Source organism: Alosa sapidissima, chromosome 13 (genome assembly GCF_018492685.1).
Source record: "Alosa sapidissima isolate fAloSap1 chromosome 13, fAloSap1.pri, whole genome shotgun sequence".
NCBI classification, from domain to species: Eukaryota; Metazoa; Chordata; class Actinopteri; order Clupeiformes; family Clupeidae; genus Alosa; species Alosa sapidissima.
Window position 1 is genome coordinate 14,576,829 of NC_055969.1, and position 26,271 is coordinate 14,603,099.

Sequence of the window (26,271 nt, forward strand, 5' to 3'; positions counted from 1 at the left end):
GTGACACAGACTGATTGTCAAATGTAAATAAATCCTCCAAGCAGATGTTCTCCCTCAAGTTGGGGCATGTCGGAACACGTCCTGATTGAGACCGAACTGGTTAACCCACTTCATGCACGAGCACCCCACCAAGAACGGCAGGCTCTTTGGAGGGTAAAAAAAAAGGGCCAGTGATATATGAGGCCTGTCAAAACAGTTCTTTCCCCATAAAAGCAAAAGGACAGGTTGGCCAAGGACTGCCTCCTCTTCAGAAAAAAAAACATTAAATCCAACGGGGGGGGGCGCAAAGAAAATAAAAATCACAAAGGTTGATTCAAAGTCACACTGCTACCAGTACACACACACAGATCTTTGCATATGCCCCCATCACAAACCTGTGCACTGTCAACACACTGACACCCATACACCAAGCACACCTCTAACTTTTTTCGTTATGGTGCAACAGCTGTACTGTACCAAAAAACGCACACTTACTCTGCAAGTTATGCATGTTCTACTTGACCTCAGGCACAACGACAGCACAGTCCTTGCAGGCGTGTTCCCCGTTAGCTTATCCTTTTGGAGTCCAAACTCAAATCCACAAAGCAGTACAAGTCCTGAGGTGTACTTCCATTCTGGGATTGCTAAGCCTGCACGCAGAAATCGTACGAGTTAGCCAGTCCCGGGGGTTGGGAAATCCAGGTAAATCCGTAGGGGGCAAATTAGAGGTGGTGGTGGTAGGAGGGTGAGGGCGAGGTAGCCGGTGCCATGCACAGCCGGACGGACAGGCTTGTTCTGGGCAGGGAGATGAAGAGACGGGGCCACACGCCTTGAGGGGGCTCAGAACGGTGTGTGCCACCGGGAGCCGGGAAGTCTAAAGAGCTTCGGCCCCCAAGTGGGGAGGGTGGGAGCGGCGCGCGAGCGAGCTAATGATTACACTGGGATTGCCTGAATGCTGGCTCTCTCTCTCTCCTTCTCTCTCTGCCTGCCTGTCTCTCTCTATCTCTCCCTCTCTTTCTATCTTTCTCTCGCTATCTCTTTATCCTTCCTTTCCCCCCTATCTTTCTGTGCTGGCTCGGTGGCTCAGTCTTATGATTAACTTGCTCAGGTTCAAATATTTGCTGAGGTGGGCACTTTGCCGTCTGGTAGGAGGAGCAAGAGGGCGGGTTGAGCGGTGAACGGTTAGGGGTGGGGGAGAGAGAGAGAGAGAGGGGGGGGGGGGGGGGGGGGGAGAGGGGGAGAGAGAAAGGGAGGGAGAGAGAGAGAGAGGGGGAGAGAGAAAGGGAGGGAGGGAAGGGAGAGGTGGAGTGAAACCCTGAGGAAATGAGTGCAGCCGGTGGTGGGCCCAACAAGCGGCACTCTGTGGAAGCACTGGGCTCAGGCTCACCGCCGCAGCCAATCAAAAGGAAGTCGACCCTTTCGCCAGCAGACCTTAAAATAGACCCCCAGTAACTGGGCACACACACACACGCGTACACACACACCCTGCCACCCACAGAAACACACAGTTTTCCCCCTTTTAATGCACGCACACACGCGCGCACACACACACACACACACGTGCAAGTATGCATGTCTCGGCACGAGATCTTGTCTCAGACTGAAACGTTTTTCTTGTACTCTTGTGAACTTAACTCAGGTGGGTGGACTGAGAGCTCGGTTGAGATTGACAGATATAAAAGTTATAGCTCTACAAATTGTAAAAGAGGGGAAAAAGATATTAAGACAGAAAGATAGAGAAAACAATGAAGGGAAAGACCCAGAAGGACAGGAGAGACTGGGTGAGTGAGTAAGCATGCATGAAAGACTAAAATAAGCGAGAGCAAGAGACTGACCTAAATGGAAAAAAAAGGTAAAACCAAAATGGCAGGGAGTGAGAGGGTGAAAAGGAGGTGAGAGAGCATGTGTGTGTGTGTGTGTGTGTGTGTGTGTGTGTGTGTGTGTGTGTGTGGCCTCTCCTTGGCTCTGCTGGTTTTAAAGTATGTGTGTGCGTGCGTGTGTGGGGAGTGTGTGCGTGCATGCTCTGCTCTGTGCTCTTCTGCAGGTGGGTCGCACTGGAGCCCTGAAGGCCTGACAGCTGAGCGTGGCCCAGGCCACCACAGGATAAAAAATAGGCCCTAGCAGATAATAAAACGTTTTAACAGTCGCAGCAGGGCCTGCAAACCACTCCCCTCCCCCCCCAGCCCCCCCCCCCCCCCCCCCCCCCCCCCCCCCCCCAGCAAAGGAGGGACAAAGAACACAGAGAGAAGGAAGAAGAGAGAAGAGAGTTGAGAGAGAGAAAGCGAAATCGAGATGAAAGAAGAAAAAGAAGACAAAGCTACAAAGACACCAGACACAAAGGACCATGGCAAGGAAGAGGAAAAGGAGCTAACAAATCAACAAACTTAAAAACATCCCCCAAGCAACTCCAAAACCTCCCCAATACAACACTTCCATGCACATGTACCACTCCTGTGGGTGTACGCACACTATCAGTTCAATTCTATAGCAACTGTACTGACCCTAGGCAGATGGGTCAGGCCCTCGAGTCGTGGATCTGCTCGAGGTTTCTTCCTACATGTATCTCCAATTCTAGGGAGTTTTTCCTCGCCCCTGTTACTCATGGGCCTTCTCTGATTGTTTAACACTCTGTAAAGCGCCATGAGACATGTGCAATGTTTTGCCGCTCTATAAGTGATTTTAAATTGAAATTTAATTGATATTAGAACAAGTGTCCAAAGTGTTTCACAGAAGCCCAGAGCCTGAACCCACTGGAGCAAGAGAGTACTAAGACCTCCAATGTGCTGGCGCAGCGCAGCCCTGCCGATTCCCAGCCTGACCAAGTAAATAATAAAAAAAAGAAAGCTGAAGCTGAAGCTCACCTCACGGTGAAATGTGCTGGTGAGACTGAGGAGGCCCGGCCCACCTGCATTCAAACTCCCACCGTCACTGCTGCTGTTGTCACTGAAGGTTACAGTCTACTGCAGCCTCCAAACAACCTCCAAAAGCTACTAACAAAAGCTACACTTTACTCCACCATTGTACTGCCATCATGCTACATTATCATGTCGTTATCCTGCAATACACCTGCAAGACTGTGAGAATCTTATTCTGACAAAAATAAATGAATTAAGAAAGGAAGATAAAGGAAATAAATAAGATATAAATAAATATAATTAAGTAAAGAGAGAAAGAATTACATAAAACTAAGGTTGGAGCTGGGATTAGGGTTAGGGGTTATATAAGCGCGTATCAAACTGCTGCGCTACACTAATCAGGATGGAGTTACACAGAGCTCAAACGGGAGGGTGTCTCAATGTTAAAACTGTGTGTGTGTGTGTGTGACAGGCAGCACTGGAGCTGAGTGTATGTGTGAAATCCTCGAGGCAGAAAAACGGCGTTTCGCCAAAACACACAAGAGTTCACAGAACACCTTGTGCAGCGTGTGTGTGTGTGAGAGAGAGAGAGAGAGAGAAGGCGGTGAGAGGAAGCTCAGACCCTGCAACCTGAAAGAGAGACTAAAACCCACATGAGGGAGGGGGGAAGGAAGGAAGAAGAGAGGGAGAGAGAGAGAGAGAGAGAGAGAGAGAGAGAGAGAGAGAGAGAGGAGAGAGAGAGGAGAGAGGAGAGAGAGAGAGAGAGAGAGAGAGAGAGAGAGGAGAGAGAGAGAGAGAAAGAAAGAAGAAGAAAGAAAGAAAGAAAGAAAGAAAGAAAGAAAGAGAGAGAAAGAGAGCACACACACACACTGATCTTTCTTGCAGGTTGCCTTTCAACCGAACTGAACACTGAAGTATGAACACTGAACATCAAAAGGGGCCTTTCGTTTTTACAGTCTCTGCTGTAAACGGAGATGCCCGCATAGTGCCACCTGGCTGGCAATAAAATGGAGAACAGCAAAGGGGCTGAGGTGGCCTCACAATAGCCCACGTGTGTGTGTGTGTGTGTGTGTGTGTGAGAGAGAGAGCAAGAAAGAAAGAAAGAAAGAAAGAAAGAAAGAAAGAAAGAAAGAAAGAAAGAAAGGTGAAGGGAAGAAGTAGCAGCACTGCAACTGACCATGTCCAGTTAATAATAGCTTTTATGTCCCCTGCTGCTCTGTTGGCACCCTGGTTTGCAATCTCCACTTCTCTCTTGGTCTCCCATTTTATTTAATCAGCCCTCTCTTACACACAAATGCATGCGTGCGCGCACGCTCTCACACACACACACCATACCAAATAGCATTTCCTCTTACATAACAGCAAATGGATCCACATGCATCAGTTGACTGCACAGGTGCTTGACAACGGCTGTGTGCCCCATAAATCACAGTTGCAGATCACAGTGCATGTCCGTGTGCGCATGTGAGTGTGTGCAAGAGTGTGTGTGTGAGTGTTCATGTGTGTGTGCGTGTGAATAAGTCCCTCTGGTCCTACCTGGTGCAGCCTGAGTGTCGCCCCACTCGCTGGTGACCAGAACTTCGATGATCCTTATGTGGGAGTCTGGACTGGGTTCACAGCTACGCAGAGAGAAAGGGTGTGTGGGGGGGGGGGGGGGGGGGTAGAATGAAAAGACGAGAAAGAGAGTGGAGTCTGAAGTCAGCACTTTTTAAGCAGTGTGTGTGTGTGTGTGTGTTTGTTTTTTGTATGTATGTGGGTGGGTAATCTGCGTGGGCTTAGCGAGCAGGACTGGCTGCCGGCACTAATGTGTGTTCCGACAGCTGTTGAAGAGGGACTAAGTCGGTGTCCAGAGCAGCCGGGGTCGTGTGCGTGGGTGCAACAGTTTTGGGAGAGCACAATGTGTGCTCCGGCCCATCTGATCTCAGATCTGATGCTGACCACCATGTATCTGAGGCCTCTGCAGACTTGTGTGCACGCATGGGAGTCCATGAGACCCTCACTCACTGACTCTGCAGAAAGTGTGACTATAAAGAAAGTCTGTGAGTGTGTGAGTGAGTGTGTGTGTGTGTGTGTGGCGTATTAGCATACCACATGTCTATCTGGGAGAGGCTGTGTGTGTCCATGCATGCCAGGTCTACAGGCATCAACATGTGTGTGAGTCTGCATCCATGCAAGATCTGTGCATGTGTGTGTACATGTGTGTCTGTGTGTACGGTAGAGTGTGTATGCGTGTGTGCGTGTGTTCATGCGTCTGTGTGTAGGTGCAGCGCCTACCTAGCGGCCTGCTGCCTGAAGAGCAGTGGGCTGAAGATCTCTCCCAGGGCGCGGGCGCTGAGCAGGTTGCGGGTCGATGCCTGGCACACGTGGGCCAAGTGGCGCAAGAGGAACTGGAGCGCCAGCCAGTGCTGCGGGGGCACCGCCTGGGACTGCAGCACACGACGCAGACGCACAGAACAATCGTCTGGGCTCGCCACCTCTGCTCGCGCACACACACAGACAGAGACAGAGACAGAGACAGAGAGAGAGAGAGAGAGAGAGAGGAAAAAGAGAATGAGAGAAAAGTGTTAAAGACAAGGCAAGACAAGTTTATTTATCTAGCACATTTCCTACACAGAGGCAATTCAATGCACTTTGCTTAACTAAAAGCACATTGATAAAGACAAAGAAAACATCAAATATTGTTCAAAGTAAAACACACAAAGTTGTCAGAGGATGAAACAACACAAAAAAAAAAGATGGGACAAAAGATTGACTTCACAGACACACACATACACATGCTATAACAGACCTCTGTGGGGAACACAAAGTACGCCTACCTGTGACCTCTTGGCAGTATTTCATACATCCCACACACACACACACACACAAAATAGAAACATTCTAACATTCACACTCACAGAAGGGGCTTCAAGGCAAATCTAACACCAAACTTTCAGATTACTGAGAACCTCGTGTGGTTGCTATGACAGTAGTGAGATTTGCAAGCAAAGACATACAGGAAGAGGAAGAGAAAAAAAAAAACCTGTCTTTGGTGTCACTAATGGAAAGTTCTTTTTTTTTTCAGCCCTACTTGCTCTCAACCGCAAGAGTTGATCAAAATGGTGAGCTCACCTTCTTGAACAAGTGCTACGCCTGCAAGCGACTGGCTGATGTTCTGATTAAAAAAAAAAAAATATCTAAAATTCCTAGCACCTATTAACAGCATCCACCCAGGTTCTGACCCAACTAACTGACATGCTGCCTGACAGTGTGACAGAGAAAGGGAAGTAGGTAAAAAAAAGACAAAAAAGGGGACAGATCGGTTCTCTGAGCTTGTTGTGAGAAAATTTAATATTGTTGACATGTAGCTAGCTCACAAGGGGTGGTCATTTGTAGTACTGGACATCGCGATCCCAAGTGCTGGAGACAGCTGAGGTTGGGCACTTGGGCTTAGGGGGTGGGGGAAAGCAATCATTAACCAAGTATCAACGTTCCTATTAAGGTTCATCTCAGGCAATATTGGGTGCATACAAACACTGGTTTATTTACCTCAGCTGATGGAAAAAAGAGGGGAGGATCAACTGCGGTACATATTTCATTTTGAGTACCTGAGCAGGCTTAGCTGGGGCCCCTGTTTGGAGTCCAATGTCATTTCCAGAAAGGAAAGCAGAGCTGCTATGACCGCTGTGATTCTCTGAACTGCCCTTCGATCTCGGCAGTGTGCTTACTGATGGCCGTAAAACACACACGCTGACAATAGTTCATCTGCCAGCAAACCAGTGGCTGAAGCGGTTGAAGGCTGGAGGGGTTTTCAGCAGAACAGCACCACCTAGTGGTTAGAGGGGAGGCTGTGCTCTGCGGCCTTCAGCTCAAGCTGGCTCAGTGCCTCAGGGCTGCCTCTTGGCCATCGTTTCTGAGCCGTCCATTTTAGAGCCACACTGAGGCAGCCTGGGAGTGAGAACTGCCTTTGTGGACACAGCTAAGGCTAGCGGGGGGGTGGGGGGGGCTGTTGTAATTGAAACGGGATATGACAAAAAAGGAGGAGGGCATTTTCTCCCTCTCGTCTCTTTAAAAAAGGTCAGCCGATGCAGACACGTCCGCAATGGCCAACTGCTTCAAAGTCTGAACAGATGGACCTATTCGCGCGCACACACACACACACACACACACACACACACACACACCTATTATATAACTAATGGGGTGTGGAGAGCTCACCTTGGGCAATGAGGACCAAATCGGTGTAGACGGCAGCAGGGATGACCGGCTGGGGAAGGTCTTGCAAGTAGCGCCTCAGTCCGTCACACAGCACGGGCAGGTCAAACTGGTCTAGGTCTGACATGGGGGCATCTGGACACACACACACACACACGGTAAATTTCCCACGCCACATGTCCCCAGACTAAGCCTACTGAGCAAGTAATGTGTTGGTGGCGGGCGTTAAGAGCGACAACGTGACTCACCGCCATCAAAGCACTGCCGGACCTCCAGGCCACCACCTGCAGTGAAGGTGCGATACAGCGTGGGGTTGTCCAAACCTGCGGGGAGGGAAAAACGGCCAATCAGGGCACAGAGAACCTGCCACGTAAGCTTGCAAATCGAAGCGTTCCTAGAAATGTCCCGAGCTGTAGCCAGGACGAGTCTTCGGAGAGCTCACCCTGAGGTGATGTCGGGAAATGTGAGAAAATATCGACGTTTGTCGCGTTTTAGGTCACTGTGAGTAAACACAGCTGTTAAATCGCCCAAAGCGTTAAAAGGCGTTGAGCAAATGTGATAATGGTGATGGGGTGCTGCGGGAGAAATCGTTGGTGTAGGGACGTGGGGAGGAGGTGCGAAGAGATCTCACCCTTTCGCTCGATGGCCCCGATCAGACGCAGTAGCATGGGGGGAGCGACTTCAGGCGGCGCAAACTGCTCCATCAGGTCCAACAGCGTAGAGGCTGGAGGGGAAAGTAGAGAGAGAGAGAGAGAGAAAGAAAGAGAGAGAGAAAGAGAAAGATTTAAAAAACATTGTTAGCTAGTCAGACAGAAGTCTTATCATAGCAACAGTTATAGTTATGGAGATAGTTCTCTCTGTGGCTTGGTTGACAACCCCGCTGGTTGACAAACAGCAACAGATAAAACAAACACTGTGCTCTGAATCACATTCAAACTCCTGGCATTCCCATTCCTATCCCAACGCCATCTGTCTGTCTGTCTGTCTGTCTGTCTGGTCTGAGAATGCCGCAGTCTCTGGTTCCAGACATGCGCTGATGGGCAGCAGGAATGGGCCCAGGAACAGGAGCGCTGCTAGGACAGGCAAAGGCTGGGGTGTGAAAAATTTGAGCTGGGTGGTGTGCGATGGAATGGCGTGTAAGTGTGTGTGTGTGTGTAAAACAGAGAGAGAATCAAGGACAGAAAAAGAGTGAGAGTGAGAGTGTACATGGACAGGAAAGAAAAGTAAGAAGAGAGTTTAAGTGAGTGTGTGTGCACATGCCAGAGTCTGTATTTGTGTGTGTGTGTGTGTGTGTGTGAAGGCAAAGCAAGTGAGTGTGTGTGAGTGAACTTCACAGTGCGAGAGAAAGAAGTGATTAACTGTGCACAGGAGCTGGACTGAGAGTGGGCCAAGGAGGGCTGAGCAAACAGGACCAGGGTCGGTCTGGTGTGCCCTGCTCTGGGTCGGCCGGCGCGGCGCGGCCCGGCCACATGCCTCTGATCCTCCAAAACCAGGTGCGCACATGAAAGAGCTTTATTTGGCTTCCCCGGCCAGGACCACTGCGCTTAAAGGACTGGAGAAGGGAAAAAAGAAAAATACTTCTCTGAAAGGGCCCAATTGTTGCTACTTTTCGAGCCTACGGTCTCAAACGCAAGCCGATCATGAATGGAAGTCCTTCACCAGTCGTTCTTTTAACTACACCGCCCGCCCGCCCCACCACCGCCACCACCTCGCTTCATCTTTTTTCCATTTTTAAAGCAAATCACCTTTTTTGAAGAGAAATGAGGCAGGACCCACCCTGGCTGAAAAATTCCCAAACACAGCGAAATTAGTGTGCACCTGAGACTGCGCATTCATCATCGACGGTAGCCAAAGCACCTCGTTTAGTACACACCGGTTCGGTGGTGAAAGGGCATGAGCCGTCTGTGTGTGTGTGTGTGTGTGTGAGAATAAAGAGAACGGCACGAATACAACACACAATATTGCTTGCTTGCTCACTCACTCGCTCCGACACACACACACACACACACACACACACACACTTTTCACACAGAAACTCACTCACACTCACCCACCTGTGGCAGGCCATCTGCTACCCATTACAGGCAGAGTGCACGATGTAGCCTATTTCTCAGAAGTCTTCTAGGGGGTGGTGAAGGTGGTATGTGTGTGTATGTATGCATGTGTGAGTGTGTAGGGAGGTGAAGGATAGCTTGAGACACCGAGTGTGTCGGGGGGGTGGGGGACGGTCACCTTTTCACCTTCTGTCCAGATGACACCCTACACTGCCAACAGAGCCGCAGGCTGGACAGCAGGCAGGCAGGCTTGACCCCGCTGACTGCTTTTGAGAATTCAAACCATGCCAATCACAGCCTAAAGTTAGCAACTGATCCTACTTTAAAAAAGAACCTCATTAAAGCACTTTCCTGACCTTTTTTTCCTTAAAGCACAGCACTGGCTGGCCAGCCATTTTGGGTTGCTCTCACAAAGCTGACAATTGTGGGTGCATACAGACAAAAAAAAAAAAAAGAGTAAACAAACAAACAAAATAAAAAATAAATAAACAAATCACTTAACGTCAACAGCCACGAACACAAGGCCGTACAAGAGACAGTAACTAGGCCACACGACATTTTTATCGCAATTTACCATTATACCGGTAATCGTTACATCCCTAGTCTATAAGGTGAGCCAAATCGCTGTCTACACACAGAATCGGCCCGGGATTCCAGGAGGCGCAGTGTTTACTTACACAGGTTGGCATGGGCCGCGTCGGGTTGACAGCACGTTGGCCAATCAGCTGCTTGGTGAAGGGAGAGATAGAGTTGCTTCTCAGTATTGGGGGGGAAAGGGTAAGGTGTGTGTGTTTGGGGGATGGGGGTACAAGGGGATTTTGGGAGACCCGATCGCTGGGGCAGGATTGAATGACATCCCAGAACATCCCATAACCCACCGAAACCCCTCCGCCATTTCTCTGTTAGTGTTGCTGCGACATGTTCTGCTCTTTGGTCTTAGTAGAAGCATTGTTTTCCTTTCTCCACACTTTCTCACATGTCTGTAAACGTTCCCCATCGTCACTACTCCTGCTGTTTGTTTCATGAATAAATAAATGCATCATGTTGGCAGCATTCTGGTTATCAGGAGGGCTTCACACACCCACAGCTCTGAAGACAAAGAGGGTCTGACGACTGACTGCCTGACTGACTGACTAACTAACTGCCTGGCTGACTCAGGCTGACGCTTCGACTCAGCAGACTGCTGGAGCCAGCCAGGCACCTCACCCGATTCCCTGCATTTTGCCCACATCGGTTTCAGTGCAGCCTTCCTCCAACCCCTCCTGCCCTGAACGCCATCTCTTCAACCAAAGGTGGAAGCAATTAAAACCGCACTCATAAGCTAATAGGGGAAAAATTGACTGTGCCGCTGGTTTATTATGACCAGAAACAGATTTCTTTTTTTTTTTTCCCCCCCATTTTAAATGACGAGAAACAGTTTTTTCCAAAACAACCCCCCACCCCAAGACCATTTTTTCACCTTGGGAACTAGCTTTGACTGTTTTCTTGTTCCCACAAAAAAAAAAAAAAGCAAACAAAACGGAAAAAAAAAAAAAAAAAAACGTTTGTGAGGCAAAAAAACCCCAAAACAACATACAAGAAACATGACCCTGAGAGGCTTAAAAACTCAACCGACCAATCAGGGACTCTGCTCCAACTGCAGTTACCCTGGCAACATGTGGAGGAGGAAGGGCCCCACAAAGCAAGTTCACACACGCCTAAGAGCTTGGCAGCCCTTCCTCCTCCTTGTCCCAGAAGGCCTCAGTCTCGAGTTCAACCACGGATTGGGGAAGTGAGAGTGAGCGAGCGAGCACGCGAGAGAGGGAGAGAGAGAGAGAGAGACAGACAGAGGGAAAGAGAGAGAGAGAGAGAGAGAGAGAGGTGCGGCGTGGCATGGCGCGGTGAAGTGCAGCTGCCGTCTCCGTGTTTTAAGGAGAGGGACTGCCTGAGCTCGCCGCGTCTGACTGAAACGGGTGAACTACTGTCTGCGGCTGGCTGGAACGCCGTGGGTTGTTGAGGGGGTAGCATTCCTATAGATAGCATGAGCGGGAGTCTAATTAGGGAGGCGGCTTGTGTTAACCTGCACTTCCACGCCAGAGGCACTAGCCTCAAGACTTACTTTGAGAGAAGAGATGTGTGTGTGTGTGTGTGTGTGTGTGTGTGTGAGTGTGTGAGAGAGAGAGAGAATGAGATTAGAAACACAATGACCCACAAGAACTGCAGTCTTTGCTCTGACGACAAAACTTCACTGTAAAGCCAATCCTTAACACCAGCCTTAACTCGCCAAAGTAGCTTCATATGAAAATCAGACTTGAAACTTATGCTTTTAACAACTCTGTGCTCTGCAGTTCAAGTGAGCCGCAATAATAAATAAAGAAAATACAAATAAAAACATAAATTCAAACAAACTGCATTTTACTGAAACAGATTAGTACTTGATATGAATACAAAAGCATTCTTAACGTTCATCTGAGCTCAAGTTGCAGAGCTCTGGTGGATGGGTGGGTGAAGCTCTGAAAAATGTAACTCTCTGCCTCCCCCTACACATGAAAAGATGTTAAAACCCCACTGCAGCAACCAATGGTTGTGAATATATAACTAATCTTCAAATATTTCAAAAGTCCACTCGGTAAAGGGCATAGCTTATTAAAAGAAGAGATTATATTATTTGCTGTACACTGAGATTAGAGAACATTAAAAGTTCTAATATGCCTCGACCAAACAAAGAAAAGTGTAGGCTCAAGAAACACATGAACATAACAAATACTGTAACTGTTGTGTTTCTTCTCAGACACGTAGATGGAAGCTAATTCATAGGTGCCTACAATGAGGTTAAAAAAGACAAAGCTTAAAATGGAACATTCTTCCATAGAATCACAATGGCTGCTTTCTGGGCTTTCCTCCAAGAGATTCCTACAAGAGCCTCTTCGTTCATGCCTTAAATAGGTAGCGGCTTCAAGATAATGATGTTAAATTAAGCTGAGCTGGGACAAATCCTCATTTTAAAACAAGGGGATAAAACTGCTGTATGTTGCTGCATGCGAGTTATTTCCCTATTGGTGGCACTTTATTACCCAAGCTTTTCCCCCTAGAAGAAATCAATACCTGATCCATTGTTTCAGCTGAGACCGAACAAAAAAAACAAAAGGTTTGTTCTGCAGTAATACACAGATGAAGGCTGCTGACCAATCGGTGAGGAGTATAGAGCTGCGCCTTCCCAGTCACAAGAGAGTGAGACGGGTAGGGTCGCACGCAGGTGTCAAAACAGGTACGCGCTCCCCGCGGAGTGGAGTGGATCGGAGCGATGCGGGTGGCTTGGCTGTATTCCTATCACATCAGAGAGAGAGAGAAGCAGCCTTTGGACTGTTACGTAACCGCAGTGCACCTTGCCTGCGACGCAGAGGCAAACTTCACGTTCACATGCACACACAAAGGTGAAAAAAAGTGAGGGGAGGGGAAAAAAAAAAAAAAAAAAGGCGGCAGCTCCTTGCCAAAACCCTGGCAGTGATCCTTGTTCATATTTCATATCATGATCCCCCAATCCTTCCCCCCTCTCATACTCCCATCCTTGCCTCCCTATTCTCCCCATCTATCTATCCTTCCTTCCCTCCCTCCCTCCCTCTTTTTCCTCTCTCTCTCTCTCTCTCTCACTGCTCCCCCTCCCCCTCTAACGTGTTGCTAATCCTCCGAGCAGACATGCTTGGCCCGCTGTAAGGAGCTTTGCCAGTTCAGCCCTGCCTAGGCCTCTGCCTCTGGAGGCTGGGTCTGTGTAATGAGAAGCACATGTGTGCTCTCTCACGCACGGCCGCCTCATAAAAAGACCTTTTTTTTTTTTTTTTTTTACTGGAACTGTGAGCTGGGCAAAGCAGCTCCTCCATTGAGCAGTGCTTAAACAGGGAAATCAAATTACAACCTGCGTCCATATATTTTTTTTTTTCCCCACCACCATCAACCCCCTCGCCCGCCCCACCACCCACCCTTTTTCAAAAATGACCTCAAATGAAGTTGTGAGGATTTTTGTGTGTGTGTGTGTGTGTGTGTGTGTGTGTGTGTGTGTGTGAGAGTATATGTGTTAGGATGGCGTGCCATCTCAACCGCGCACTTTTGACCCACACCCTCAGATTGGTTCAGTGAGCCCAGAGACCGGGCTGCCACACTGGTCCTCCCTGCTGGGAATGATTTAACGAGTCCTGATCACCATTACGCAACCCCACGGCAGGCACTTCGTTTACAGGGACCCCACCCCAGTGGTCATGGAGCGCTACGCGGAAACTAGACACTATAATTTTACCAGGAATGAAGGGGGGAGGGGGGGGGGGGGAGAAACATGTCGCAAATTCAATTCAACTATTGCGTGACACTGTGGAGGAATTTAGATGCCAGAAACAAGGGAGGGGGGGGGAGGAATCTACATAATTAGCGACATGCAGTGCTCATGAGTGCTGCTGCCTGCTACTCTAGTGCCTGAAGCATCTGCAGTAGTGCTGTCCACTGATTAGTTAGCCTAGTTAGCATAGCACTTGTGCCAACAATAGCACCTCCTTGCCACCCACATCCTGCGCCTTCGGCCACGAGAATGAGCTCCCGGGACAATCGGCCTGATTCATCACAATGCTAAATCCGTCCCACGAACCACAGACCGTCCAGCCCAGACGCTCGCCTCTCCGCAAGCTCTCGTCATGACTAGTGCCACCACAAAGCACCCTGCGGCCATCCGGAGAGACGAACATGACATTAGAGGCAGTCTGTGCCGTTGCACGAGAGAGAGAGAGAGAGAGAGAGAGAGAAAAAAAAGCCTTCCGGGCTGTCTGTTCTGAAAGACATTCTGATGGTGCATCCATCAAATGGCATGGATAGCTAAATAGCAGTTGAGAACAAAAAAAAAAAGGAGAAGTATAAGTGCAGTGGTGGGGGCGGAGGCCAGGTTCTGTACATTCAAACATGGAAGCTCTCCAGCTGGTTCTGTTGTCAGGTTAGGGGAGGGGAGAGTAGTAGGCATTCTTTGTGCGAGTCAGGCAACAGTTCCCCTTTACAGCGAGTGAAAAAAAGAAAGAGGAGACCGTCAGTGAGTGAGAGCGAGCGAGCGAGCAAGGGGGAGAGCAAGAGAGAGAGGGGGAGAGAAAGAAAGAAAGAAAGAAAGAAAGAGAGAGAGAGAGAGAGAGAGAGAGAGAGGGAGGAAGAGTTTGAAAAAAAAAAAAAAAAAAAAGAACTGCTCAAAGCAACAGATGTTCGCCTGTGCGTTTAAGAGGCCCAGGGAAAGGAGAGAGCAACATTATCTCAAACTCCAGCTATGCAACATGTACTCTTACTGCTCTCTCTCTCTCCGCCAGAGCTACTGGTTCTCACTCTTTTCTTCCGTGACTGAGGGCACTATTCAGAGTCAACTCGAGCGCTGGCAGTTTCCAAGAAACTTGCTGGGTTTTGGAATACATTCGCAATTTGGGTGGAGACAGTGGAGAATGATGTAATTTTTGCAATGTGATGTTTCTATGCATGGCTCAGGGAACGTACTTATCACGCAGCTGCGAGGCACAAACTGAAAAACTCAAACGCTTGAAAGCCAGAAGAACTTCGTGCACTTTAGATCATGCTGTGCTGTGCCTCCAATCCTGCTTGGAGATCTGGATAAATTATAGGACGAAAAGGCAAAAACGTTTAATCTTCTTTTGCCTGCAGCCAAAAACCCTCACCAAATAAATATCTGATCCGTAAAAAAAAAATAAAAATACTGGAAATACAAACAACCAGTGGTTGAAGATAGCCAGACAAAAAAAATAAAAAAGAAAGAGTGACTAAAAAAGAAAAAGAAACAGAGGATGGAAAGGAGAAAAAAAAAAAAAACCAAAGCATCAGGTTTCCGAAACAAAGCACATAGGCCCTGCTGGAGCTTGCAGGAGAGCACCCCCCCCCCCTTCTCCTCCTTTTTCTGGTCCTGACAAAGCAGAAGTCTTATCATCCATCCATTTTACTGCGTGAACTGCAAGCACTGTGAGAGAGGGGGGAGAGTTCATCTGCTAGTACGGCATCCATTTTAACTCTAGCCAAACAGCAACAAAGTTCTACAGATGCTGCTCTCAACTCAGAAACACCCCACCCGCCCTCCAAATACACATGTACAGTACGTGTATTTTATATCACTGCTGTTATCGCACAGTGGAGATCTGATACTGTGCAGTTGAAGTAGTTTGCATACAGGTTAATGGCCACAGGCCGGTGGCTGGCGCACAGTCTGAGCTAAGCGCCTAGTAAGTTCGCTAAAGTGCGGACGGGAACAGAACAGGCTCTGCTTCATGGGAAAATTACTGGCATCAGATTGTGTTTCAGGCAGAATCTTTCCATCTCGGGCCCTCACGGCGGCCGGCCAGACACACAGAAGCTGATGGAAGCGAGAATGAGAGCGATGAAAAGATTGCTTTGATGATGATGATCTGTGACCAACCACTGAAAGTTTTCCTTGTTTTTTTTTTTGTTTTAGAAGGTAGCGTAGAGAAGATCTTGTATCTCCTCGCATTGGGTTTTTTCAGGAGATATAATGCTAAGCTGAACCGCAATGAACGTGTAGGGACTTTGTGAGGCAGGTTTTTAAATATTATCAACGTGAACTGGTGTGGAATGGTCTAGAAAATTATTCTGTGTCTGTGAGAAAATATGCAACTGTAACAAGTGTGGGTAAGAATGGAGAATGGATGGAGGTGTATACGTGTGTGTGTGTGTGTGTGTCTGGTAACATGGGTATCCGGTCACTGAAAGGCCTGCAGAAAAGAGCTCACATTTGTGTTTCCAGAAAGCCTGGGAGCCATACCGGGCAGGAATTCCACATCTGCTGGTCTCAAGTAAACCCCTATGGCTTAAAGCAAGAGCGAGAGTGTGAGAGGGAGCGTTCCTGTGTGTCTGTGTGTGAGTGAGAGAGAGTGAGAAAGAGGTGGGGAGAAAGAGGAAAGATCGAGGAGAGGCCCCCTTTTTCTCGTCTGCACTTTCACCTCCCTCTGACAAACTTTCCTGTGCACCCAGAGTCGACACCAGGAACATTATCAAAACATTAAAAAAGAAAGAAAAAAGCCTGCCAGGCCTCTGGAGCTGTGCACACAGAAGTGAGTGAGAGAGAGGGAGAATGAGAGTGAAGGAGAAAGAGAGAGAGGGGCTAAGAAGGAGAGGAGAGGGGCAGAGGGAGCATGGAGGGAGCTTTCAGTCGCAGGTTGTAAATCACAGACACTCACGCAAGAACACACACACACACTCTCTGGGGCAAGAAGAATTCTGCCTGCAGTCCTGCACCCCCCATGCCTTTCAAGCCTTCGGCCCCTCACTTCTCTCTCCACACACACAGGAACTTTTCTTCTCTTGGTGCTACATTCACACTGCCTCTCTGCAGACCCAGCCTCAAGCATTCAGCACTGTTGCTCATGTTGGCAATCACCCTTTGCGAGCTCAGAAAAGAATTTCACAATCTTAGACTGAGAGAAGAAAGCAAGAAGAGAGATTGAAAAAAAGATTCTGTTGCGCAGCAAGCCAAGCTGCAAGATAACACAGCTCACTACAGTTAAGTTAAGCACTTTTATCATAATAACTAGGCTACTCTTAAGGCAAGGAGGACAACATTTTCTGTGCATCATTTTTAGCACGAGACCACCTTAGCCACAAACATATGTTCCAAATGAAATAAAGACAGTGAGACCAAGAAAGAAACTGTAAAAAATTATGCTGTAACAAATATCTGGAGACTACACCAAAATGTGAAGCAAATTCGACCTAAAAGGGGAAGCAAATGGTTTGTTACGGAACACAACCTCGTCAGGAGGAAAACCACAGTCGCACTCTGAGGGAGAGCAGCAAGGCTCAGGCCCTCATGAATGGGGAGCCCAAGGCTCGCTCCTTCGCTCAGTGGAAACAAGTTCAGCCTCAGGGATTTTCAAGGCAGGCCAAAATAATCTGGCTAAGACCCGCCCCTCCCCCTCTCTTTTCGTTCCTGTGCCACTACCTCCCAGCATCAAAATGGGGATTTTTTTTGTTGAAGATTTGAGCCATTTCTGTACATTTGTACAGAACATGTACATTTAATGGTCTGAAACTGAATGATAGGCATGATCATTTTGTGTCCGACACAAACAATTTCCTCCATTTTACTCTTTTTTTTAACAACTCAACACAAAACTCTGGTAATGTTGCTGGTACCAGGTGGGGTGGCATCACAATGGAACTGGGAGCTGGACTGAAGCCAGTGGCATTGTCATCTAGGCCTGGTTAGCATTCAACAGGGGGAGCCGAGTACCGCCACTGCCATCAAGGCAGCAATTGTAGTCAATGCATGCCTCACCAGTGCCTCCACCCACCCCCACACACACCCCCAAAACACCCATCACATTCGTTCTGTAAAGCCAATCAAAGTGGGCACAAAACAAAAGCACAACACAAAGGAGCAGCGCCAACCCTGCCAAACCTTCCCCCACCGCTGCCACACTCGATGTCCACATCACAATTCATCTTTGAAGTACAGAGAAAACGGACATTTCAGTGGCTGGTTTGCGCAATAAACACAAACATTGGTGGTGTGCCGTGCACTGCTGTGATGTTGTGCTGCGCTTCCAATGTCGCACTCCCTGATCGGAATCATGCTGTGGGTGCAGGGGGGGGCGTGCAGGGCTTGACGGCCTTCCAAACCCTCTTGATTATAAGGGAGCGAGAGCGAAGGCGAGCGAATTGCCTTTTTAATTGAATGTTCTAAGCGCCGAGCACAGCAGTGGCAAAACAACTCCATGGCAACGGCTCTGGTCCGGTTCTAGCAAGATCAGGGCATGGGAAGGAACATGAGGCAAGAAAAAAATAAAAATCAGTCAGTCAGTGACACGCTCGTGCTCCCACTGCTGTTGCCTTTCCTTCAGGGAGCTACGCATCTACAATTGTTGGTGGCACCCCGTGGTTCTAGACATGTTGACTCAGTGTAAACTGAAGGTAAGTTTCAGTTAGCTTCAGCATCAGCCAGAGGGAACATGCCCAGGCACCTCGCCAAACCCACTGAACCATGCCAAACCTGCCGTTACAAGGGCATCTATGCCCACCCCCACCCTCAGCGTAGACCTGATGCAGTGCTGCCTGCCAAGGCAGGGGTGGATGGAACTGCAGAGCACAAAATGGTGAGATTACCACAGCTGAGAGGAGTAACTCGCTGTGCTTTCCCCAGAGAGAAAGACAGAAAGAAAGAAAGAGAAAGAAAGACAGAAAGAAGGAAGGAAAGGAAGAGTGAATGAAAGTAAGGATGAATGGATGAAAGAAAGCCAGAAAGAAAGAAAGAAAGAAAGAAAGAAAGGGGGGGGGGGGGTCAGCAGGCCAACATCTGAACTGATTTCAACTTTCAAACTGATGAAATTCTGCTTCAGTCTAACGGAAGAAACAGCAGTTAAGACTAAGCACAATGTAAGCTGAGAATTCTTTTGAGCAGGGGCTCTCGGTTAAGGCAGCCATTTTGGGCAAGCACGTAGATGACCAGCTGACTACCAGGGGAATAAAATGAAGTTATAGTCGAGCAAAACTAACCAAAAAAAAAAAAAAGCGCCACGAAATAGAAAGTGACAATGAGTGGCAATGACAGGGGATGAGCAGACAGCTCGGTTAATTCTTGCAACATGAGGAACACACTCAGGAACAGCATCATGCGGCTTTCCGAGCCATGCGACATAGGGCACTTGACTGACGCACTACAGTTTCTCCATCCACGCGCAAATCAGTCACCCGGTCGTAAACTGACCACAGGTCACACATCACATACATGGGTAAATCACAGAAGATTGACTTAGGCTAAATGAGAGTGAAGCGTGCATGTTAGCCAGTGCCGTCCTGGTGCTCACCTTGTTCGCTGTCCGAGTCAGTCTTCGTTGGACCCGGGGCGACAGGTAGAGGCCTGGGAGGTCTTGGTTTTGGGGTGGGAGGCGAAATCCTCTTCTTCCCAATGAACTCCACGTAGGTCCCAGGGAAGTCCCCCTTCTCCTGGGTGGTTTCGTTGAAACCAGGCAGCCAGCCTATGTCCTCTGGCTTTTCCTCCATGCCTTCTGCGAAGCCAAGGGCCGACAAGGCACCTCTGCTAACTATCAAGATGTCCCCTACATGCAGACTAATGTCTTCTTCCCTTTCCTTCTTATAGTCATAAAGCGCCCGGTACTGGTATCCTTCAGCACTCATCTTGATATTACTTACTATTTCACAGCTGATATTTCACGATAATGACAAATCCTTCCAGATGAGGATCACCGTACTTAAGATTTTTTTTAAAGAAGCAAAAAAATTACATACACCACACAGCAATTTGTAAATGTCCTAACAAAAGCGTTGAGCGTCTTATATCATTCTCAGGAGTTTTGAAAATAATCTCATGAAGTTCTTCAGGTCATATTAATGGGCCAATGTTCCATGGCACCCGCATGGTGCTTTAGACAGAGTGATCCCATTTGCAAAAGGCCTGCAGAAGATAAGTCATGTGTGCTCCCCTGACCTGTAAAAGTGAGAGAAAGAGAAGCCATTTTAACAGGATGCAAGGAAGCAATCATGTACAGATGAGGATGTGCAAGCAAAAGTAAATAAAATTCTATGTTATTGTTCTGTTGTTGATATAATGCAGAGCCCAAAGCTGTGTTTATTTGCTGGCTTGAATGTTTGACTACAATGATTAAAATTCAAGAATGCAACTTGCTGTAGAAAACCAGAACACTTTCTTTAGCATTGTTTCATGCAATAATACAGAGATTTGACAAGTTATTTGACAATATGTACCAACAATACTGAACTGACATGACACATTACAATACTGCTTTTAAGGAATTATGCAATTGTAAAACCATTTCTAGAAGAACAAAAGTTTATTTGAACGCTACTTAGAGTGCGATAACTGATTAACTTAATTTTAATTGCTAAAAATAATAAAATAACATTTAACCTTATGTAAACGTATACATATTTCAGACATTTAAGATATGTTTTTAAGCAAAGACTAAATTACGCAACAATATTAAAGTACACACACCTCTGTTTGACGTTTTCTCTGTTTTAAATACAAATACGATAAAATTAAGTTAAAACTTAAAAATAGTTTTCTAGTGAATGTCCTGCGCATAACTGGCTGGCTAAATTGCTAACGTTAACTGTACAGTTTGCTCCACTCATAGGATTGAAGTCGCTTGCCACGTTTCGGCATGCAAATCCAAAGACTGCGGATAACGGACAAGAATAACCTTCCATTCGACACACAGGTACCGCATGGTGACAAGAAGCATTAGGAAGGTAGTCTTTGACCAAATTGTGTGCATAGTAGTTACAACAACATTTTATTTTCCTCAGCAAATTAGCTTGATAGGTCTCCAAACAGTTAAGTGTAGCTTAATAGCTAGCCAGCTAACTACTACACCAACCAGATAGCCAGGGGTTAGCTACCTTGCTAACTACGGGCTTACTTGGGAAGAGCAGCCAGGAACTTAACGTTAATCGGGATAAGTAGTCCACAACGGTGTAAAATACCACAATACCATAAACTAGTTAAAATAATTATCCAGCAAACCGTCAAATAAGCATGTTATTGCACATACACATTTGTGAACGTTACACGAATACACGAACATTCCTGAACAATAAGGAACTTGCACCATAAGCATGGAACATGCAGTTCTGTAACTAACGTTAGGCAAAACAATTAACTTCAGACAAAATGTAAATATAAGCCAACAAAGACAGAGTAATTATGTGTTATCGAAATTCTTATCAATAGAGTACAAACAGAGTTTGGTTGAACATTTAAGCACCTGTGCCAATACTGCCTCAAATGTGGACACAACATGCTAGGCTAACGTTACATGGCTAGCGATTTAGCTTGCCTACTTACTTGCGTGATAGGGGCCCAGTCAAAAGCTAGCTAACCCGACTAAATCTTCCTTCCTTCCCGTAAAGGCTGTGGTAACTGGAAGATCCGATGGTTCTTCCAGTAGAAAAAGACCAACTGATACAAGAAAATAAAGTTTCGTTCCTCGGTATAAGTCAGGGTAGTGAATCCAATTGTACCCGATCGTTGGAAAGTAATATAAAGTGTAAATTTAGATGGCTCGTGCACCCGATTTACAGAACGACTCCGCCCGAGTGACTGCAGCGCAACCCTATTCCAGGCTGGGCACTGTTGGACACGGACACGTCCATCAAGTTACGTCAGCAGCAAACCGCACGTACACTCCACCCTCACAAGCTATCACTCCGCCTTAACTAGTTAATATGTCAAACCCTAGTAGCCTATGCGAGTGCTCCCAGCTTGTACTGCTTCTTTGCACGCTATGTGTCGGCTCCGTTATGAAACACCCACCTGAGAATGTTACATAACGTTATCATAGAAAGTGTTTCTTATCAACTCCTTGGATGTAACTTAACGTACATGTTGATGATACCAAATACATTTTGTCGACAGTTTCTGTAGCTTCCAACAAATAGCCTACTCGTCTCATAATTGCTGTCTGTGTAACATTTTCATGTCGGTCTGTAGGCTTAGCCTACTATAGCTTAGCAATGCTTGACTATTGTCAGAATAATGATAGGCTATGTACATCACGAAAACTTTTAGGAAACTTTTTACACTGGGATAGCTGTCAAATACGATAATAGGGTAGGCCCTACCCTTAAAATGCAAGAATGTAGCAAGTGAATAGCAACATGTTATTCTTCCGTTTCCATAAATTAAATTATGTAGGCATACTTCATCCAAGGACTGGAACAGGCAGTCTTGTCAACCAAGGGGAAGAGTCCATCAACTCAAAGATATAACTTTAATAGGGGAATTTCCAGACGAATCCAGACATCTCAAACAAATGAAAAAGGCTTTGATTAAATTCAGCTTGAATGGAAAGGGACATACATTTTTTGTCATCAGAGAAAAATACATTTGTCAAATTATGGCAACTTGAGAACATACAATTGAATTTAAATGTAGCATAGATGTGTTAGCCTATTATACAAGGGTTCTTTAAAAAGCATCATTTTCAGTCGCTCAAAACTAGCTGCATTGTTCACTTTAACTGTGAATGTTAATAAATAATTTGCTATCCATCATTATATGTATGACAGAAACTTGTGTTTGATCATCATTCTCCATTCAGAAGTAGTCTAGCCTATGTCCTACAAGACAGCAATTCTTTGACAGAAAACCGAATACATCCTCATATGACTGTGAATGTGGGTGGGCTAATTATGGAAGAGAGTAGCCAACAGAAATCCCCTGGCAAGTAGGCTATCCTGCCCATGCTCTGCCAGAGAAGTACCGAGTAGCTTTTCGAGTGCAAATAGGCTCTTCAGATGCACTCCGACCACAGGGAAATCAGTAGAGGTTACACCTTTCAGATCTGCTGAGGGGTACAGGAAGGAGAGGCTAGATGAGAAGATCAGAGAGCAGAGTTTTAAGAAAAAACAAATATATATATATATATATATATATATATATATATATATATATATATATATATAGCTGTGAAAACATATAACCTGTGAAAATATACTGACATTTAACTATATTAATGTTAGCTAGAGTTTCTGATTATGTGGGAGGTTCTATCTGTTCCAAGTTTCAATGTTTCAATTGCTGCAATTGAAACAAATTCACAGTGCCATCACTAATCACTTGCATTCAATGGTTGTTATAACTAATAAAAGTTTCAGAAATATTTACCCATTCTGATATTTTTTCACTGTTTCCAGGAATGTGCCTTTTAATATGTTTGTTAACACTGTTTAACCTCAAAAAAAGAGAAAGTTGTCAAAAGAAAGAAACTATTATAATATTATGTAAGAATAAGATCAGATCTGGAGTTGTCACTGGTGATTGAATTGAATATTTGAACTACCAGACCATGTAATCTTTTCATTCTGCCGCCTGGTTGCATTGTGGATCAGACAGCGTGGACCCATCTGCCATATTGAAGCAAACTAGAGTGGTGCTTTAAAGCAGTTCCATACGACAAGGCCACGTGTCTTTGCACAGAAGTTATAAGATAGTTAATGATCATTGCTAGATTGCATTGTTTTTGTTTTGTCTTTGTGATTATATCATAAGCAGGTAGATGTATTTATTTTAGATGTTTAGATGTTTATTTATTTAGGATGCAGTAAGGCACAAAGAGTGGCTAGAGTTCAGATTGTGGTCCATCCATAAGGCCAAGCATATAATTGTTCACTGAATTACTGTTTCATTGCACGGTGTAAATTCCACCTTGTTTAATTCCCATTAATATGTACATTCATCAACTATATACCAGGCATTCATGCATAACTGATACTTATAAAAGCATGGTTCCTGAACACAGCATGAAACATGAATCCTCATATCATCCAATCACCATAAATTAATTAGATCATTGTGCCATCACTGTTATGGAGAAGGATACAAAAAGCATAGCACCCCCCCCCCCCCCCCCCTTCAATAGTACCACTCTGGCATTGGCTAGGATCCAGCAAACTGGTCGCAGAGGTTATTCAGATCGGCCCCAGCAGCCCCCAGAGTGAAACAATAAAAACAAAACAGATACTGACAGCTGAGAGACAGACAGACAGAGTGTGTGTGAGAGAGAGAGAGAGAGAGAGAGAGAGAGAGAGAGCGCACATGGGACAGGCTAGCCTGTAAAAGTAGCTTAGAACTGCTTCATCTGCTCCATCCACAGGTGTGGTTACTCACTGCAATAATAACTGCGGTAACATGCATGCCATCGGTATAGCGAGAGAGCTGCTGGCATGTCTGGGTGGTCCCTCTCACAGTCATCGGATTGGCAATCGAGAACAGACAGGCCCACAGGCAGAATTCAATTAAGAGCAATTATTTCCATATCATCAATCTCAACCTGCCAGAAAACATAATGGGCTGTACCTACATTTAGTAGATAATGCACACCTCTCTCAGCTTTTATGGGATTTACTGACTTTTTTGCAAGGGTGATATATCAGACCTGTGCGGTGTGATGCCAGAAAATAAACTTCATAATAGTTAACTAAATGATCTCACTTTATTGACTGAACGATGGCTCAGTATCTCGTCAGCACATTGCGCTTTTGCACACATAGTCGGCTATTTGAAATATCCTATGAAATGCTCCATGTATGGTACAGTCGACTGATGACTGATGAATGACACTGTCTGTAGGACTGAAACATGCCCTGAAGCAATGTTTTAAACGCTAACAGATGTGCAGCTGCTATGCAGTCACACAAGAGCATAAATTATTTTTTGTTGATGTACAGAATCTTGTGAGAAAGTCGCCATTAGAATATGGCTAAAAGGAGTTTTGGCCTCCGGAGCAGTTTTGAGATCTAAATAAAGGGCAAAAAAAGTGTCTATAGACCTGCTTGACAGTAAACGTTTTGCATGAATGTCACAATCCCAGCAGATAAATATGGGCCCCTTACTTCCCTGCTCCTTCCCTCTCTCTCTTCATGGAATGTGCATTTTGCATACATAATTCAGATTCTAATGCTCTTCACATTCTAATGCTCAGTGAGCATTCCATGCTCTTACATTACCTTTGCATGACATATAGTAGATCTCCCTTCGAATGTTAATGACCAACAATTAACAGTGTTACGGTTAATAGAAACTTCCTCTCGACTTTCCGTCATCAAAAGAAAAAGAAAGAATGACCCCCCCCCCTTCCTTTTCATTTCTGCAGGCTCCTTTGAAGCGAAAAGGAAAGTCGACTATTCACAGGTTGTTGCCCTTGGCACCCAGCCAACAGCATAGGATCAGAGGCCTGTTATATTGTTCCATAAAAAAACTGACCACAGGGAGAGGTGTATAACATGCAAGTTTTCATTTGAGCTACAGTTTATACAGCTTTATTCTGTTTTCAGATACAGCCTCAGAAAGGTTCATCTGGATCGTTGAATGGTTGTGGCTTGTGCTTGGTGCTAGCATTGTCAGCTGTCTCTTTCTGCATCCAGACAATAAGGTAAGATTTGTTATGGTACAACACAGAACCTGAATGTGCCCAGGGCATCTGATTGGGGCCCTACCGAAGCTGGGACCTCTTCAGCCTCTCCATTCTTATGCTAATCAAATATGTTTTTTTGACCGAGATTCATTGAAGACCACCAACTGGCACTTGAATATAGAATTCCATAACATCAGAAAGTAGTACACAAACATACGCAATATGCAGTGCCCAGATGGTTGTTGGAAATAATTTGAATAGTCAACAAAATAATATCTGAAAATGTGCAGCTAAAGTAGCAGTTGCACACAATAGATCCTAAGTTCTTAAGTAGCTGAAGCAAAGGTTTCAGAGCTGATTATGCAGTAACATGACCTACAAACTGGGCGACTATGGCTGGTGACTAAAAAATAGTGCATAGTTCATGGCTTTGGAGGTGATAATATGGAGCACTGTCACAGTTATAGATTGATCATGTCATCATTGTAAATGCTTAGCATAGGTCCTTGAGCGTCCATATCGGGTAGAATCCATCTACATGCCATTATGCATGTAGTGTGTTGAGACAAGCAAAGGAATACATTAGTGATTTCTTTCTCTTTTTTTTTACTTCACGCTTCTTTACGAACGAATGAAAGCTTCAGGTACGTGACAGATGGTGTGTTGCTTTGGTCGAGGCAGTAAATGTTTAATCTACCTTTTAAGAATTCATCCAGCACAGGACTGGGCCCCCTAAACCATTAATCTGCCCTGTGTTTTCAGCTTCTCCATAATGACCAACCTCTAGCTACTGTGTGTGTGTGTGTGTGTGTGTGTGTGTGTGTGTGTAGCTCCTCAGGGCCCGGCTTTTCATTCTACCCCAACACCCCCTTTTCCATTCATTGATTCTTTCACTTTCTTTTTTGTGAGCAAGCTGAGAATTCTCACACTGGCCGTCTCGTGATGTCCAGTGACATAAGAGGAACTTGTGAAATGCATCACCCGCCGACGCTTATTTAAACAAAACATGGAAAAATGAGGGGGAATAGAAGGGAAGGGAATTTCTACTTCAGCTCTTGGAACTCTCTCTCTCTATTCATCCTGTCTTTCGGTCTCTCTTTTGCTTTATCCATACCCCCCCACTCACAATTGCTATATAACTGACATTTGCATTTAAGTCCAATCACACTTATGGATTACATAGCTCACTATAGCATATAATATGAATAAATATGGTCATCAGATGCTCAACCTTCGCCATACCATTTTCAGCTGTTACATAATGTGCATGAATTTCAC

At 46.0% G+C, this 26,271-nt stretch overlaps 1 protein-coding gene and 2 long non-coding RNA genes across 5 annotated transcripts in view; 1 reads left to right on the top strand and 2 right to left on the bottom strand.

Annotated features, from left to right (window-relative positions):
• The window catches only part of pik3r1 (phosphoinositide-3-kinase, regulatory subunit 1 (alpha)), a 30,592-nt gene extending 9,395 nt beyond the window's left edge, over positions 1 to 21,197 (bottom strand). The window contains exons 1-7 of one of the 2 annotated variants that reach the window (XM_042058819.1): positions 20,925 to 21,197; positions 18,904 to 19,544; positions 7,660 to 7,752; positions 7,277 to 7,351; positions 7,032 to 7,163; positions 5,109 to 5,310; positions 4,371 to 4,453 (exon numbers count right to left, since the gene is read on the bottom strand). In XM_042058819.1, the coding sequence (XP_041914753.1) occupies positions 4,371 to 4,453; positions 5,109 to 5,310; positions 7,032 to 7,163; positions 7,277 to 7,351; positions 7,660 to 7,752; positions 18,904 to 19,234 (916 nt within the window). In that variant the 5' untranslated portion in view covers positions 19,235 to 19,544; positions 20,925 to 21,197. Of the gene's footprint in view, positions 1 to 474; positions 937 to 4,370; positions 4,454 to 5,108; positions 5,311 to 7,031; positions 7,164 to 7,276; positions 7,352 to 7,659; positions 7,753 to 18,903; positions 19,545 to 20,924 lie in introns of those variants that run through there. The other variant, XM_042058821.1, reaches the window with a different exon arrangement.
• LOC121679792 overlaps positions 20,160 to 26,271 on the top strand; it is a 50,745-nt gene continuing 44,633 nt past the window's right edge. Inside the window, exons 1-2 of the long non-coding RNA XR_006021430.1 lie at positions 20,160 to 20,298; positions 24,914 to 25,011. This is a non-coding gene — a long non-coding RNA (uncharacterized LOC121679792). The remainder of the gene's footprint in view (positions 20,299 to 24,913; positions 25,012 to 26,271) is intronic.
• The window catches only part of LOC121679790, a 57,874-nt gene continuing 53,509 nt past the window's right edge, over positions 21,907 to 26,271 (bottom strand). Inside the window, exon 5 of one of the 2 annotated variants that reach the window (XR_006021428.1) lies at positions 21,907 to 22,422. This is a non-coding gene — a long non-coding RNA (uncharacterized LOC121679790). Of the gene's footprint in view, positions 22,449 to 26,271 lie in introns of both variants that reach the window. The other variant, XR_006021429.1, reaches the window with a different exon arrangement.